Source organism: Uloborus diversus, chromosome 5 (assembly GCF_026930045.1).
Source record: "Uloborus diversus isolate 005 chromosome 5, Udiv.v.3.1, whole genome shotgun sequence".
Classification (NCBI taxonomy): domain Eukaryota; kingdom Metazoa; phylum Arthropoda; class Arachnida; order Araneae; family Uloboridae; genus Uloborus; species Uloborus diversus.
The window spans coordinates 103,832,296-103,849,908 of NC_072735.1; the positions used below are offsets into that span (position 1 = coordinate 103,832,296).

At 31.9% G+C, this 17,613-nt stretch overlaps 1 protein-coding gene across 1 annotated transcript in view; it reads right to left on the reverse strand.

Moving 5' to 3' along the window:
- The window catches only part of LOC129222639 (neuropeptide Y receptor type 5-like), a 112,861-nt gene that overhangs the window by 18,193 nt on the left and 77,055 nt on the right, over nt 1-17,613 (reverse strand). The window contains exons 2-4 of the mRNA XM_054857168.1: nt 16,647-16,844; nt 13,378-13,387; nt 8,770-8,910 (exon numbers count right to left, since the gene is read on the reverse strand). Of these exons, the coding sequence (XP_054713143.1) occupies nt 8,770-8,910; nt 13,378-13,387; nt 16,647-16,844 (349 nt within the window). The remainder of the gene's footprint in view (nt 1-8,769; nt 8,911-13,377; nt 13,388-16,646; nt 16,845-17,613) is intronic.

Here is a 17,613-nt window from a genome sequence, read left to right on the forward strand (position 1 = left end):
CTAGATTTTTTCGTGAAAGTTCTTCTTTTAATAATATTTATTATTTATTTCTTTATTTTTTTAAACATTTTTCAGGTTTTCTCTAAATTAACAATTTTTGTAAATTCTTAATTAAACTTCTATATTTCTTGAACAATTGTATCAAATAATTAAAAGGTGTGATTATTTTCATACATTGGTTCAATTGGGTAAATTCTCGAACGTACTTTGGAAATATTGTCTTAGAGTTTTTCAGTCTCGAAGTTCGTAACTTTTTTTTTTCATATTCAGTGTAATAACTCACTTAACTGAATCATTTTTTTCTCATACGTTTCACTATTTTCTCATACGTTTCACCATTTTCGTACATTTATTAAACTTGTAAAATACTTTACACACACTACAATATTAGAAAATCTTATTTTATTTCAATACGAGAAACATTTTTCCGAATTCTACTTCACAATCTACTAACACAATTTACCGAATTTCACTTAGAAAATCACATTATTAATATTTTATTACTTGTATTTTTACTTCATTTATTTTAATTGTTTTTCTCACACTATCAAAAATTTTTCAATAATGTTTAGGATTTATTAAAACAGCCAAAGTTACTTTTATCATTTTCAATGTATCGTTTTATTTAACTTAACCATTTTTCTCATACGTTTTAATATTTTCATACAATTCTTAGACTTGTAAAATAAATTACGCTTTAATATATTCAAAAATACATCAGCATAGTGCTTTTTGAAGACAGGAGACTTTACCATTTTACTTTCCCATCTACCAAGTCAAAACACAATTTGCCGAATTTTCCTTAAAAAATCTTATTATTAATGTTTTCGAACTTGTATTTTTCACAGTAACAAAGTTTTTCACTATAAGTTAGAATTTATTAAAATAGTAACCATTCAAGAGTTAGGTTTAATTCATTTTAATAAACTCATACATTTTAATTAACTCATATCATTTTTTTTTCACATTCACAATTATTTTATTTAACCTAATCATTTTCTTACCCATTTTATTATTTCCACGCATTTATTAAACTTGTAAACTAATTCACATTAGTACATTCGACATAGTTAGTTTTCTTAACGCAAGGGCTTTACAATCTACAAACACAATTTTCCGAATTTTACTTAGAAAATATTATTACTAACTTGTATATTTCACAGTTGCAAAGTTTCCCCCCTCTAATTAGTATTTATTGAAATAGCAACTGTTCAAGAGTTAGGTTTAATTCGATTTAATTCTTATTAATTAATGCATATTATTTCCTTCATATTCACAATTATTTTATTTAGCTTAATCATTTTAATCATTTTCTTGCCCATTTTATTATTTTCACTCATTTATTAAACTTGTAAACTAATTCACATTAAACATATTCGCCATAGTTATTTTTCTTAGCGCAGGAGACTTTACAATCTACAAACACAATTTACAGAATTTCACTTAGGAAATCTCATTACTAATGTTTTCAAACTTGTATTTTTACTTTATTTATTTATTTATTTATTTATTTTTTTTCACATCACCAAAGTTTTTTCAATAATGTTAGATTAGGGAAATTGCAGCTTTTCAAGACTTTGATTCAATTCTTTTCAGCCAAATTTACTTTCTCCGTTTTCAATATAATTCTTTCATCATTTTCAATGTATCATTTTATTTACACAATTTGACGATTTTAACTTAAAAAATCTTATTATTAATATTTTCAAACTTGTATTTTTCACAGTAGCAAAGTTTTTTCACTCTAGTTAGGATTTTAACAACTATTCAAAAGTTACGTTTAATTCGATTTAATTAACTCATATTATTACATTTTTCATATTCACAATTATTTTATTTAACTTAATCATATACTCACCCATTTTATTATTTTCATACAATTACTGAACTCATAAAATTCATTATGCTTTAATATATTCAAAAATACTTCATCATAGTTATTTTTTAACACACATATCATTTTCCAGAACACAATTTATCGAATTTCACTTAGAAAATCGTATTATTAATACTTTCAATCTTGTATTTTTTACTTCATTCATTTATTTATTATTCTTTCACACTAGCAAAGTTTTTTCAATCAAGTTTGGCTAGGGAAATTGCAGCTTTTCAAGAGTTTTACTCAATTCGATTTAATTCATTGAATTGACACAGATAGTTTTTTTTTCTTATTCGCAGTTATTATTTTTAACTTAATCGTTTTCTTATTCGTTTTACTACTTTCACGCATTTATTGAACTTACAATGTAATTTACACACTGTTATATTCAAAATACTTCATTATTATTATTATTACCAATATTATTTTTACCATCTACAGACACTATTAACAGAGTTTTACTACAATATTCATAAAACACAATCGTAGAAAGCATTTAAAAATAAAAATGTGTGTAATTTGAATATTAGTGGGGAAAAAATTGAGTCTTTGACTACGTATAAGTTTAGTGAAATGAATAGAAAATACTTACACTTAAAAATAGTAAGTCCGGAAAAAATAAGTGACATAATGTGCTTATTATTATGAAAATAAATTATCTTTAATGTGTACAGTCAAGCAATTTATACCTGTATCTGTGTGTGGGTTTGTGTGTGCGAATGAGTGCCAGTGTGTGTGCTTGCTCCAGTGCGTTTGTATATGTCATTATGTTTTGTGTGTGCGTGTGTGTAAGTACAAATTATGAGAAATTTATATTTTATGATGGATATATTTTTATTAATGGGTTGAAACTTATTATTGGTTCAAGAATGAGAACACAATTACAAACCCCGATTATGGTGAACGGGCAGAATCAGTTTTAACAACTATGATCATAAATGTTGCAAGATACACAGTCTTGAAATACATCGAAGTTTTCATGTGTTGTGTTTTAGTACAACAATATGCCTTCTTGCTAGTAGCATAATATATTATACAGTTATATATAAAAAAATTGAAGTAGATCACCTGTTAAAATTTTATACATTATTATTATTTTTTTTGTTTTGTTTTGTTACCGTCCATATACTATCAATTTAATATATTCCCCTAAAATAAAACCTAAATTCTAGGATGTAAATACCTTAAAAGCTATTTTCATCAATAGTATCATTCGGGGGGAAACTGTCCCTTAATTTCGTAAAGTTGTATACTCATAGCTAAATTACCGAATCATTTTAATCCAAGTTAAAAAAATATGTTTTCTTTTTACTGAAAAGTCGACTGTTACTAAAAATTCTAGACATTTGCTTACCTCTTTATACTGATTTACTGTTAAAATGAAATTTTTTTAAGAATACAAAATTTTAATTTCTCCTCAGATAATATAAGTTTAACTTTTTCTTTAAAAAAAAAAGATTCCAAAGATCGAATGTAACATGAAACGAGATAAAAGCTTCTTGGTCTAAATTGTATAATTGCTACTAATAAAAGCGAATGCTCAAAGATCAGCAGATCAAACCTCGAGATTCGTAAAGTCCTTTTTGATAGAAGTGGGAAAAAGCATGCAAATAATGGAATTAAATACATTTGTGTTCCAAAATTAGAGTACCGTACATTCTACTTTATTACGATTTTTCAAATTAAACTCAAGCATAAAATAATTTGTCAAAACACAATACTTTGTTACTTAAAAAATACACGTCTAGTCATGAATATTTTTTTTTCAACCGCACACTCTACACCCTGACGTCATTAAACTTTGTTTTACAGAAAATACATTCAAGTCTTTCATAAATAACATACATAGCCCGAAGTCGCCAAGATTGGTAAAGCGCGCGCCAATCATCTATGGATCCTTTATGTAACCTCAAGGTCCCAGGGTCGAATCGCAACAAAAAAACTCTTTTTCTTTATTTCAACAAAAATAAATATATATGAATAAATAAAATGAAACATAAGTTACAAAAAAAGTCATAAAAATTCCGATAGATGTCACCACCATCGTTCAACCATCTTTATTTTAAAAACATTTCATAACTTCAAAATATTTCCACATATTTGTCTTCCTATCATGCAGCGTTCTGCTCATCTCAAAAAATAACATTTCTTTATTGTTCACAGCCTGCAACAGATGGCGCCACTACTGAAAGTTATCCATTTAAAGCTTTATTATCCTTTCCTGCTAACTGCTTAGTCCGGTCTAGTGGTTAGCGCATCCTCGTTCGGAGCGAGAGGTCCCGGGTTCAAATCCCAGCGTAGAGCATTTCAGAATGCGACCCTCGTAAATAATTCAGAATAAATTCAATAAAATAAAATTAATTAAATCAAATTAATTCAAGCTCAGACATGAATGAACATGTTCTATGACGTAAAACAAGATGGCGTCGTTCAAAAGCGTGACGTCATAGATGACGTCATCATACCCTCGTAAGAGACTTCAAGAAATCAGTGACGTCATCCTAAAAATACCCTCGTAAAAGACGACAAGAAATCAGTGACGTCATCCTAAAAATACCCTCGTAGAAGACTACGAGAAATCAGTGACGTCATCCTAAAAATACCCTCGTAGAAGACTACGAGAAAAATCCAAGATGGCGGACGGCCACGCCCCTTCAGGACTGTTGAGTTGTTTTCCTCCTTCTGCCCCGCGGTTTACGGCCCTTACTACTATGGCTACGTAGTAAATTTACGAAAAAAATAATACAAAAATGGTTTCAGGTATGATAAATATTATCTATTTAAAATAATTGCAAAAAGAAACGTTCCTACTTTCCCGCATACCAGAATCGACTTTCTAGTATCTAATCAATATTTTCTAAATTAGCTGAGACTGCAAATTACGTCAAACATACCTTTTAAACATTTAAAGTTTTTCTAGAAACTGAATATGCCTCGTTCATCTAAAGAAATAGATACGCAAAAACTAAATAAATGAACAAAAAGGGTATTATCACCTTTTAAACAAAGCAGCTAATATATTTTTTTTTCCTTAAAAAAATCTTTAACCGCTGTCAAAAAGAAGAAAAAAGAATTAAAAAAACAAAACAAAAAGTTAAAATGTAATCTTAAAGAAATAAATTTTCTTCATCATCATAAAAAAAAAGAAAGAAAGAAAGAAAAAGAAGAAGACAAAAAATCGTCTGACCAACTTTTCAAGTTATGACATAAAGAACTCCGAATGTCGCTTCATTCGCCGCTACCAAAAACAAAATGCATAAATTAAACTTCAGAGTGAAGATAAAATCAAACAATAATTATTTCACAGTAAAAAGTAAGGCTGCGGAGTGGAGTCGGATTCAGTCTGATTTTGGGATAAAGGACTCAGAGTCGGGAGCCGAAGATTTTAAATTCAAAGACTCAGAGTCGGTCCTTTTCAATCAAAGTCCGTATTTTAGCAAATATTTGCGGAGTCCGAGCAGGACTTCTTTTGGGAAAAATGAGTCAGAGTCAGTCATTTTCCCTCCGTGTCTAAAATCCTTGTTTTTGAGAAAGCTAAGAAGTCACAGTCGCTGTTTAGACTTATTTTGCGATACAGAAGTCGAAATCGGAGTTGACCACCCTGTGAATTCTAGGAATCGGAGTCAAGAGTTAGTTCTCAGGAGCTATTTTCAAGTTCGTTGAAGCAAACGTGCCTTTAAGTTTGGAATCTATATTGGCTTTTGATTTCCCCGTAGGCACTAACGTTAAGGGCTTTAAACTTTGAACAATTAAAAATTGAACAAAAAATTGTTCAAATCATACAGATATTTTTAATACATGTTCTTCTTCAAGAGCTTTTTCCAACAAAGTTTGTTTGAAGCTACTCTGCCGCTAAGTGGGGGATTTATATTTGCTTTAAATTTCTCCGTAGGCGCTTATATTTGGTTTCTTTGAACTGTTCAAAACTGAACGAAAAATGTTTAGATAAAAGAGTGAAATATGGGAGTGAGGTGTCGACGCCATGATCATTCGAAGAAAAAAAGTTATTTCAAATCGGACTAATCACTCAATAGTTATTAGGAGGACACATAAACAGACCGACGGACCGACAGACACACTTTCTCCATCGCAATACCATTTTTCGGTATTCATTTTTTTTTTAAATTTAACTACTTTATGTTCGTATTTATTCTTTTTTTAGCGATATTTTTAAGATGCTTTAAGCGTTCTTCAATTCTGTTTCATCTTTCTTTGACTTTTCCTAGAAAAGTAGGCTAAAAAGGAAACTTGCTGGAAGTTTGTTGTCGCTGGAAGTTAATAAATAGGAACTGAATATTTTCAAAAGTCAAGTTTGCCGTTTAAGCTTAATTAATTGTTAACTCAAGTGTTCTTTTAGTTCTCTGTTGTTGTTGTTGTTGTTGTTGTTGTCTTGTGCTAGCTAGGCTGGCAATTGGGGTGCGTTGCTTCACTTTTACAACTGTACCGCAACTTTGGTGTGAAGTCCGACTTCCACAGTACACACATGCCATAGGGACCCGTTTATAGGGAAGAAAACACATACATAAGAAAACACTGCTCTTGGAAAGCATTTGAGTCTGGAACATGAAATATCCTATGCAAATTAGTCTGATTTTGATAATATACGTCATCGGAAATTTTATTTATGAAAACATGCAGAAACTAAACATTTAACAGTTATTATGTTCAGAAAAGTTTTTTTTTTTGCTTCGATGCTCTGATACACACATCTATAAGTTCCCCCCCCCCCCCTCTTTTTTTCGATTAAGACCTTTGTATTCTGGGACAATCCGAGCCAAGTAATTGCATAAAAATATTTCTCTTAAATGATTCAGGTTATCTATAAGTATTGAATTTTTCAAATGTATATTGCAAAAGATTTTATGAACATAAAGAGAAATATAATACTTACCAATATAAAAGGGGTTTTAATGTCTCAAAATAGAATGCATGTACTGTCTCAACAAGCACATAATCTAAAATGGTTCTTTTGCTGCTTCTTCGAGGTAGCACAAGGTTTATTTATAAGAAACAAGTATTGTGTTCTCAATAAAATGATTTTCATCTGTGGAATAAAGTTTCTTGCTCTGACATTTCTGTAAAATGATTCTAGCTCATTTCGTTTAGCATTAAATTGCTGTGTTCACAAAATAACTATGTCTCTAAAATCTATTGAAAAATATTGTCAAGCTACGAGATTGTTACTTGAAAGTTGATAGTTTAACTTATTGGTATTGCTTGAAGTTTTCCTAAAAGTTTTGAAGTTGATTAGTATTTAAGCCTTTTCTTTTCAGACGCGAAATGTTTTATCTTGTCTTTTGAGAAATAACAAAAAAATATTTCTCTTACACCTTTTAACATAGTTAATTCTGCGACATCCAACCAACAGGGGCAACTTGATAGGACGTTACCTCAAAGAATGCTTTACATGGCAAATTGTGTCTGAAGATTTGACAAAATTATCATCAACCGGCAAAATTTGCAGTTATATTCGACAAAATTATTATCATTTGGAGAAATTTGGAGTTACATTCGGCAAAATCATCCTAATTTGGCCAAATTTGGAGTTATATTCGGCAAAAGTACCCTAATTAGGCGAAATTCAGAGTTCTTCCCAAAAACTTTCGTTCGGGGTACCCCTACCATGCAACCGTATAAAAGTTCATTAAAACAGTTTACAGTACCCAAAACTCTAAGGAGTGATAATAATTACTGATACATAATCTAATGTCTGAAACTGCATATAGCTCACCAGTAAAAATATTAGCACATATTAAAAATGTGAAAAACCGCATTGATAATTTATTTACCATGAGCGCCAAAGGCTGTATATCTGTCTTTTAAAAACTTGCGTAGTATGAATCTTTAACCTCAATAAATTCAGCAAAAAACCCCTCTTGGAACACTGAACAATGTTTATCATTACTGATGATAGTCACAGGAAGTTTTTTCCTGTAACTATCATCAGTAATGTTTACCGTCGTTAAACATTTTAACTCCGTCAAATGGGAGTGCGTTAGAGGTTCTGTTTTTGCAAACCTAGTGTGATTAAGTAATATGGCATCCAGTCTTCCATATGCCCCCTATAAGGTGTTGCCGTCAAATGGCACAGAAAATTTTGACTTCCAGTTTCTCATATTCATTTCGAAACTGCACTAGGGATCTAATATTGCCGAGGATACTCAAAGCCATATGAATATCTCTGGGATCTTTTACATACCGCATGTTCATACGACATGGAAACTGACAACTTCCTGCATCTATAAAATCAACCGACGGTCCACTTGGTCTGTGGGTCAGATCCCGTGACAAAAAGCGTATGCGGCTAAAGCCAAAGAATATATAAGAAAGAAGAAGTTCCACTTCGAGACCAGTTTTTAAACTCCGCGGAGAAAAAAAATACTAACGGAAACGTGATTTGACACCAAAGCCGACATTTAGGAACAAATAGCATGGATTCGTCGCCAACGGTGAACTGGCTTGGCGGAGGGTTGCCATTTCCTCGTGGGAGTCGGGGGTCTTTGGAGACACGACCCCTCTTTAGATTCTAAAGCCTTTTGTATCTGAAGATTTGAAGAGTTTCAGATGTTCAATCTTTCTTCTCTTTTAACTAATGTACTCATTTGCTACTGTTGACAAACCCGCAACTAATTCCGCGGCATTCGACGCCTGAGCTAAGCGATGGGGGAAATTTGTTTTTTTCACTCTTTGGGGCAGCTTTAAGCGTTGTGTTGACAAAATCTTTGCTAAAGCCTTTCACACCGCCACCCATCCCACACTTACATCGAGTAAAGCTATTTAGATGCCGAAATAGAACTCGGGAAACTTTCTAAAAAAGTTTTCTAGCACCTAAAATGTCTTGATTTCCTTGTAATAAGACTTCCCCAAATGGAACAATTTTAAACAATTACCTTTATTTTTGCCATTAATTGTTGATGATCCCGAGAAGCGTCTGCATTTCCTGGAGAGGTGTGTCGCCACATTTTCCATCCAATGCTACTGTATGTAAAAGTCAGCACCAACATGGGTAATATGAAAGTGATTATGAAAAACTGAAGCCGTATAAACCTGTAAGCATTTCAAAATGGCATTAATTGTAATAGTACAAGATTTAAAAAGAATTATTTTGCAACACAGGGTTATACATGACGGTAAATATATGGTATGTTCTGATTAAGTTTCTCTAGCAGTCAAGAAACATCAACACCAAAACAAATCATCTACATTTGTCTACACACACATCAGCGTTTCTCAACTTTTTTTTATCCCGCGGACCGGTGACATCTTTTGAAAAAAAAATTGGGAACCGGTAATTCTTTTCCTTTCCTTTTCTTTTTCTTTCGAAGAAAACAAAACAAACTTGCATCTGTGGACCATTACAAACATGCGATTTATTATTTTTTTAACGGAACTGTGAGGTTTCTTCCCATTTTCCCTTTTCTTTTGCAAAAAAAAAAAAAAAGATTCAAGGACCCTTAAATACTTGTGAAAAAATAACGCGAACCGCTGAGGGTTTTTTTCTTCTTTCTTTTTTTACAAAATAAAAATAAAGATAAATGAATGAATAAATATATAAATACAAACTTTTTACTTGGCGTCAGCGAACTGTTATGAAAATATTTCTATAGTAAGAGTAAGATAAGTAGTTATTGAAATAATTATACATAAATAATAAAAGTTGCTAAAAAAATCGTAGAAAAATACGAAAACTAATTAAAACATCCAAATAAAAGATGTCGTATAGTGTAATACTATCATTATTATTGTGTTTTCTTTTCATTTTTTTTTCTTTTTTAGTAAGGAAATATTTTTGCCGTGGACAAGGAAACAAACTCTGAGGACCGGTCAAAATTTTCTGCGGGCCGTTATTGGTCCGCCGGTCCATCGGTTGAAAATCGTTGGTCTATAGTTGTAGTATTTTTTCATACTTTTAGATTTCATTAAGAATAATGTCTTTGGTATCAAAAACAGTTCAATTCAATTTTTGAAAAGATACAGGAATGAAAAAAAAAATAAAACATTTTTCACGCTGTGCCCAATTTTTCCAAATGAAACTACTTTCGTGTGAATAACATTAAGCTTTAGACTTCAATTTTGATTTCTTGCTTAACTAGCGGTATTGTTTAATTTACTACGCAGAAAAAATACCTTCAAAAATTTCTGACACTATTCTTTATTCTTATTCTTATGTAAAATGACCCCCTAAATCCAAATATGACCACCGTTTTCCACCGATAAGTACATAATCTTCTTTTGGGGGGGGGGGAGGAAATGGCACTCCCCTCCTCTTTTTTCTTCCGTTCTTGACAGTTTCACAGTCATTATTTATATTTAGAGGGAAAGGGAGCATTATATTAACCATTAACACTCGTCTGAGGGGCTAGAGAGGTGCAAAGTTTAAAAGCATGAACATTTGGTGAAAGTTGGGAGACTCAAGACTTCACTCTAAAATATTTAAGCAATAAAAAAACTGCCTTTTCTTTTCTAGGGGCATGTTTCAAAATCTTTTCACTTATTTTTCGTCGTAAAACTCGAGTGTTGGATTCACTACTATGAGCCCCATGTTCGAAAAAACTTTTCAGTTGTAGATATTTTTTAAAAAAACAAATATTGTAAGCTTGGCACGCCGCATACAGAGTCGCATCACAGATCGTCATTAAAGAACTTTCCTGAATTATTCAACTTGAATCCACAGATATAATTCAGATTTAATATGAATTTAATTATGTTTAGTATAATTCGACATGAAGTTTTATTTATATTTTTGGGGATGTACCGTAACCATTGTTTTCCATTGAATCAAGAAGTGATACACAACGGAACCCGTGCAACCTCAGAAATATAAATTTACTAGTGGACCCGACAGACGTTGTTCTGTTCAAACTTTGTAAATTGAAAAGTTAAAAAATTTCAATAAACTATCAAGTGTTTGTACCGTTTTTTGAAAAAAAATAAGTAAAAAGAAAGCGATTTAAGCTGCTTGGTGTCAGAATGCGTATATGTATTACAACTTGATTTATGTAATGCCCACTGAGCAGTTGTTTTATTAACTATTTTTTCCCTCATACTTGATGGTTTGTTCCTTCAGCCATACTCAAACGATAAAAAGCGTCCTCAAATATTAAGTGTAAAAAACTAACTACCCATCTAGAACAAACGGTAAATCCCGCTGCAACATCCCCCATATGAAAAAGAATAAAACAATCGAAAGGATATCGTTCAAAAAATTATAAAGGTAAAAAGGGTAAAAAACTATAAAAATATAAGGTTCTCTGAATAAGCAAAAATCACTCCCCCCACCCCCTCCCGTTGTAAAATAAACACATTCTTCAGCTTAAATGACTAAAAAACCCTTTAAAAACGAAAAGCAGTTCTTTGCGATTTGAAATATTTCTCCAAATAAACAAAAAATACAATAAAATACATTAACAGTAGCTTTAAAATGTAAACAAATGATTACGCAACTCTATTGTTTATAGCCAAAGTCACCAAGCCACCACGTTACTGTAATCCAGCCGATCAATGAGCGAAACCAGCTCCGACCGATTAGCAGTCCGATCTTTTGAACGAAAACTTTTAAAACTTCATATATTGCCAAATTTGTTCTTTCCACCAAAGATAAATATCTTCCGGGGATATTTCGATAATTGGGAATCTGGCGATCTTTTTTCATTGGCGTCAATTTTTGGCTCCAGCGCCTGCGCGAGAGGTATTTTTCGGTGCAAAGCTAAACAAAGAGAACGGAAACATCTATTTACATAGGGCTACTATAAATCAGCAGGGTTACAAAAATAAAGTTATTAACGCCAAAAATGAGACGACCTCGCCAGATTCCCAATTATCGAAATATCCTCGATCTTCCACTGCACTGATCTTTTGTGTACAGAACTACCCCCGTTGTAATTTATCTGGACAAAAATAAAATTTGTTTCGTCTTTAAATTCCATCATCTTTTCCTTTAATAATGTACTGATTAGTTTGATAATCCTTGAAGTATTCTTGACATCGGTGTCAAAACTCAGATGGATTTGAGCCGAGAAACAAATGTTGCTAGGTTTGGTACTTTCTGATTATTTGGTTAGGAAATCCTGAAGCACCGATCAAGTCACATGGTTCAACTACGACAACAAAACACACGTTTTGCGTGAACCTTTAAGTACTTTACTTTAAAATATATCTTGGGACGTAAAATCGTTGCCTTCAAGAAATGTAGGCTTCACTCTCTCTCTCTCTACGTTTTATCTATTATCAATTGACATATCACAGTAGGAAATTTTATTACAAAAAGCAGAGCTGGCTTTTTTACTATTCCTTTGGCAACGGGTTAAATATTTATTTCAATTCTCGCTCAACAATAGGTTAAAATAAATATTAATCATTTGGGAGATATAACCATCCAATGTTTAAATTAATTAATTGTTTAACAACAACGTTTCCGATTCGATCCATCGCGCTTCGAAACCATGCTTGCCACATCTTAATTACACAAAAAATTTGATCAAAATCGGTCCAGCCGTTTAAAAAGCCTTATGGTGACAACCGTTCGCACAGAAGATTTTTATATATTAAGATTATATACATTAATGCTATTTTATTAGCAAACATGATTTAATTTTTAAACAAAATTACATGTTGGAACACTGAAAAGTTCTATACCGAAGATCTGCGATTCAACCTTGACTGTGCAAAATGCGACTCTTCCAATATTTTTTAAAATGTTTCATCAACGTGAAAAATGTTTCGGGCATGATGCTTATAAAAGTGAGTTCTATACTCTGGTTTTAAGCCTAAAAATAAAGGGGGGGGGGGGGAATTTCAGACAAACCTCTAGAAAGAAACGAACGATTTTTTTTTTTTTTTTAACGACAAGAAGGCTTGTTCAGTTCTGGATGCCCTTTTTGTCTATAGCAGTACATGTAAAATGAACTTGTGACTTGAAAAAAAAAAAAAAAAAAAAACAGCTGACTGATGGACATTGCATGTAAATGACCCATTGTTATCCAATACATATCTAGCTTAGAACTAATTTAAATGTACTACTGCTTTTTCGGAAATTAATTTGGATTTTTTGAAGAAAATATTGACATTTACTTTAAAACAGCTTCTATAAAACTGCTGATAATAAAAAACACACGATTTATTTCCTTTCTTGACATACAATAATATTCAATATCATGATAAATGGATCACACTCATTTGGATCATGGACATTTAATTCGTTCTCACGGCATAAAATATTTCGTTTTGTTCTCTAGCCCTATAACTATAGCACTTTTTTTTACTCTAGATGGGGTATAACTGTTATGTGTAACAGTTTTTGCTTTTTTACCTCATTGAAACGCTATTTGAGTATGTTTCGAATCCCGTGCATGAAATTTTTTTCATGTTTTCACTCATCTTTGGATTTATCAATGTATAATATCCTCAATCGCAAAATATTTCTATTTCAGAGTCAAGAATTTTGCTGACAGGCAGAAAAGAAATTGTTTATTGTTCTACCTTTATTTTATATTTCTTACGAAAAGAGTACTTCTTCTAATATTGAACAGCGAGAATATTTTATTCGATGGAATAACTTTTATGCAGAGTCTGCAATAGCAAAAGCTACGCTGTTTTAAAATGAAAAGATTTTGAACCTAATATGGTAGTAGAAAAAAAATCCTGCGGAGTATTTACTGAAAACAAAACTAAATACTTCTAACGTTATGGGAGATATAACTTCGAGAAAATATTTTTATTAGTTTTGACGTTAGTAGCTCTACTTATGAAGATAAGTTATCAAAATTCGAGCACAATATTATTTTAGAGAGCACAATGTATACAAATTCTCTGATTTCTATGTAGGAAAAAGAAGAAAACTTGTAAACATTTTTTTTTTTTCATATCTTTATTTTTGGAAAAACATATTGTCAATTTCTCAACTTCAATTTTTAACTTAATTAAAGTATGTTGCGTATTTTTATTTCCTGTTAGCATTATATAAACACTAAAGTGTAGATGAACAACCTTAGTAAGAAAAAAATTCAAAAATAATAAGAATAGATAAATAAATATTTAATAACAATATTAATAAGTTACAATAAATTTACAATTTGATTACAGAAAAAAATAATTATAAATATTAACACATTTTTTTAAACATGTATAGTGTGGTACATAAATATTAATATTACGGAGGGGATATAGGAACTGTTCACATTTGCCCCTAGATGCTGAGCTCCACAAGTGCCCCCAGCGTCTACCTTAGAACTGACTTGCAAAAAAAGATAATCCTTAGTTTAATAAAAAAATTTAATCATTGTCATGAATTTACTTGAATGTTCATAAATAATGTTCTGCATTAATTAAGTTTAGATGAATAATTAGTTTAAAAAACACGTTTTCCACGAGAAAAAGGCTAATAAAATTACATACAAGACCTGCTAGAAGAAAGGAGTTGCCACCACAGAAACATAAAATGGATCATTGCTCTAAAATATTGGCCAAGAGGTAGGACTGGTGCTGCCATAACTTGATATTTTCTCAAGTTTTTTTTGCTTACCGCTATCCTAATAAAACATATGCTCACATGCGCCCATTTTTCCGCATATTTCAAGTTTATGATTTTCATTAAAAAAAAAAAAAAAAATTGAATTCTGAAATTTTGAACTCAAATTATGTTTTTCGCAATCACGAACTGAGACAGGACCCTACTCATTGGAGTTATTGTTTCTAGAAACAGCTCCTGTCCCCCCTCCCCCCCCCCCCCCAAGCCTGCCTCTCCTCCTGGGCGGTTACGTGTGCATAGTTGTGTGTCTGCGTAGACCTGTGTGTATGCACGAAGGCGTGTATGTGTGTGAGTGCGTGAGCGTGCGTGTGTGTAGGACATGGACGGATAGCTCAGGACCGGAGAAGCGGATAGCTCAGGACCCGGAGCAGCCGCGCCGCGCCGCCTGTAGAGGACGGTGGGCGGTGGTGCTGCAGAAGCTTCTGGTCCAAGCTGAAAAAAGGCAAGGAACATCAAAAACGGTCAAAGGAGAACAATAAGCAATCGTGATTGCTCTAAAAAAAAAAAAAAAAAAAAAATTCAATGTCCGACGTTGAGTTGAAGTGCTTCTGAATATTATGCAAATACTAATATAAATCATTAATAAATCTTTATAGATGAATTTAAAAAAAAAGACGAGTTTTTTAATTCCCATCTCAGTGTTTGCGTTGCGGCATTAAAACGCTGATTATGAACACTTTCATAATCTTGTTTAAATGACAAAAAGCAGTATTTTTAGTACTTGTTAATAAAGTTTCATTGGTAAAAACTTTAATTTATATATAGTCCGTTAGATTTCTTTTTTTGTGATTTTGTGTATTTCTATACAAACCGGAACGTTTCAAGTGTGATGTTCACTAAACCAAGATAATATCACTCAGAGCGATAGCATCGATTGGTTTCTGATAGATCTCATAAAAGAGCAAAATTGTATTAAATTTCATAGAAACTTTCTTACGTCTTCGTCGTTAGATTTTTTATTTTCCGTGTTATTTAAAAATATGAAAAAATGCGGGCGCCGAATAAGGGCCGTATAGATCAATAATGCAAACAACCCCCCTTTTCTATGTAGACTAACAAAAAAAAGAAAACACTAGATTGTAATTTTATTGTCATCAGAAAATCATAACTAATAATAAAGCGGTATCATTAAGCAGTTTATAATCGACAAGCAAAAGTAAAGCAACAGCTATTATTCAAAAGCGTTAACAAATTTTGTTTTATTCATGATTCAATGTAGTTTAGTAGTATGAAAAAATGGTTCCTGAGCTCCTAGCTAATATTGTTGACGAATTCAAAAAGAAAAATGTCGCTGTGTACTGTCAGTTTTTCCTGTTATTTGATAACCCTGCAATATATATAGCTCTAAAAGTCCATGATTGTCTTTATTAGCAGTTCTGTGTCTTGTTAAGACAAAAAAGGGTCGGGAGGAGGCTATGATACTGTGTTGCATATGCTGTATATATATATACGCAAGAACTGTACGCAAGAGTAACCAAAAATCAAAAAATAACGACTTCCCATTGTGTCGATTGATTTTTGTGCCTTCTACTGAATCAAATAGACTTTTAGATAGAATTTTTTAAGTTCGTCATATGGGATTTATTATGTTTTTATGTTGAAAATAAAGAATTTTTCCATTTCTTTTAATTTGATGATACTTTTTTGGCATTTTTTAAGAATTGGCTTTATTGGGAACCTGTGTTCCTAATAAGGCCGAATTTTCTTTCTTTGTTAAAACTGCTGGAAAACATGGTTGAAACTGAAATCTGCATATGGAATTACTTTCTCTTTTTTATGAGTCATGTGATGAAGTTGTTAAATTTAGAGCCTTAGAAATCTTAAATGAGATACTGGGGTATGCATTAAAGGTTGGCCATATTGACAATCTTACCTTGTATTATAATTCGCCAATTATAGCCCAAACTGTATTAAGTTATTGCAATTAGAAACTACTTTTAAACCAAGTAACCGTATTGAAAGAGATTTTAAAGAAGCCATCGCGTTTCTCGTGTTCAAGAGCGAAGGGCATATTTCAGAACATTGAAAACATCATAATGATGGAGGTGAAAAAAAAAAATAGATCATGTTTTTCCCCTGAAGTATCGTTTGTAGTTCTCAAGTTTGTAGTCTGTAATTTAAAATTTTAAATTACAATTTATGTGAAAACTCAAAGTCCTAGTTTTGTATTATGACTAGTAGTAGACAAAATCTAGTGAAAATTGAAAAAAAAAATAATTAAAAAAAATAAATAAGTGCTACGTCACCTTTCCATCCAGTTCCTCCCATACTTCCGTGCAATCATAAAACTCGTGTCCTCTTACAGTGAATTTCTCCGCTTTTCCATGGATAAATTGAAAACTGGAAAGTCCTACAGCAGATCCCCATATCACCGTCATGATTACTGGACCACGGGACTTAGTCCATCTCAAGCTCAAGGGGTACATTATGGCATAATATCTGCAAGAAAACACATTGTTTTATATATATATATATATATATATATATAGATATATATATATATATATATATATATATATATATATATATATATATACAGGGGGCGGACTGGCTGACTTTGGCCCAGTCGGCAAAAGAATATTTTGGCCCACTTCTGTAAATTAATCGAGCAAAGACATTAAACTACTACTAGTTCCTATTTTTCTTTAAGTTCCTAAATCAAGATTTAAAGTTCTGAAATAGAAAATTGCGAAACGTAAAATATAGCTAAGACTGACACATTTTTTATGTGCCCTGAAAGGATACTTATGGTTATAAGCCTGAAAAGGCACATCTTTAGGCTTCTATACTGACAACACAGGAAGAATACGAGGAAAACGATGATTAACCAGGTAAATCCCCCCGGAATTTTTTTGAAATTGGTTGATCTATATAGGCCTAAGAAAAGAATCGGGGCATGGGGTTCTAGTTCTTTTCCAAGCGATATTTTCAAAGTTGATGTCAAAAAAGGCAATTTTTACAATTTTCGGTAGCGTTAAAGGAGAGGGAAAACAAGGGGTTCCCCCACAATTTTGTTTTCTTAACTTTTTTTTTTTCAAAATTGAAATCCATTTTAGTCTATCTTTGTTTACAATAGAATGTCGAGGGCCTCTTCCCAGAAATTCTCCGAAATGGGAAGTTTTAGAAATGCAATTTTAGGCTACCCTTAGTAAAATTAATTCAACAGCATAGGGAGCTCTCTACAAAAACGTTGAGAGTTTGAACTATT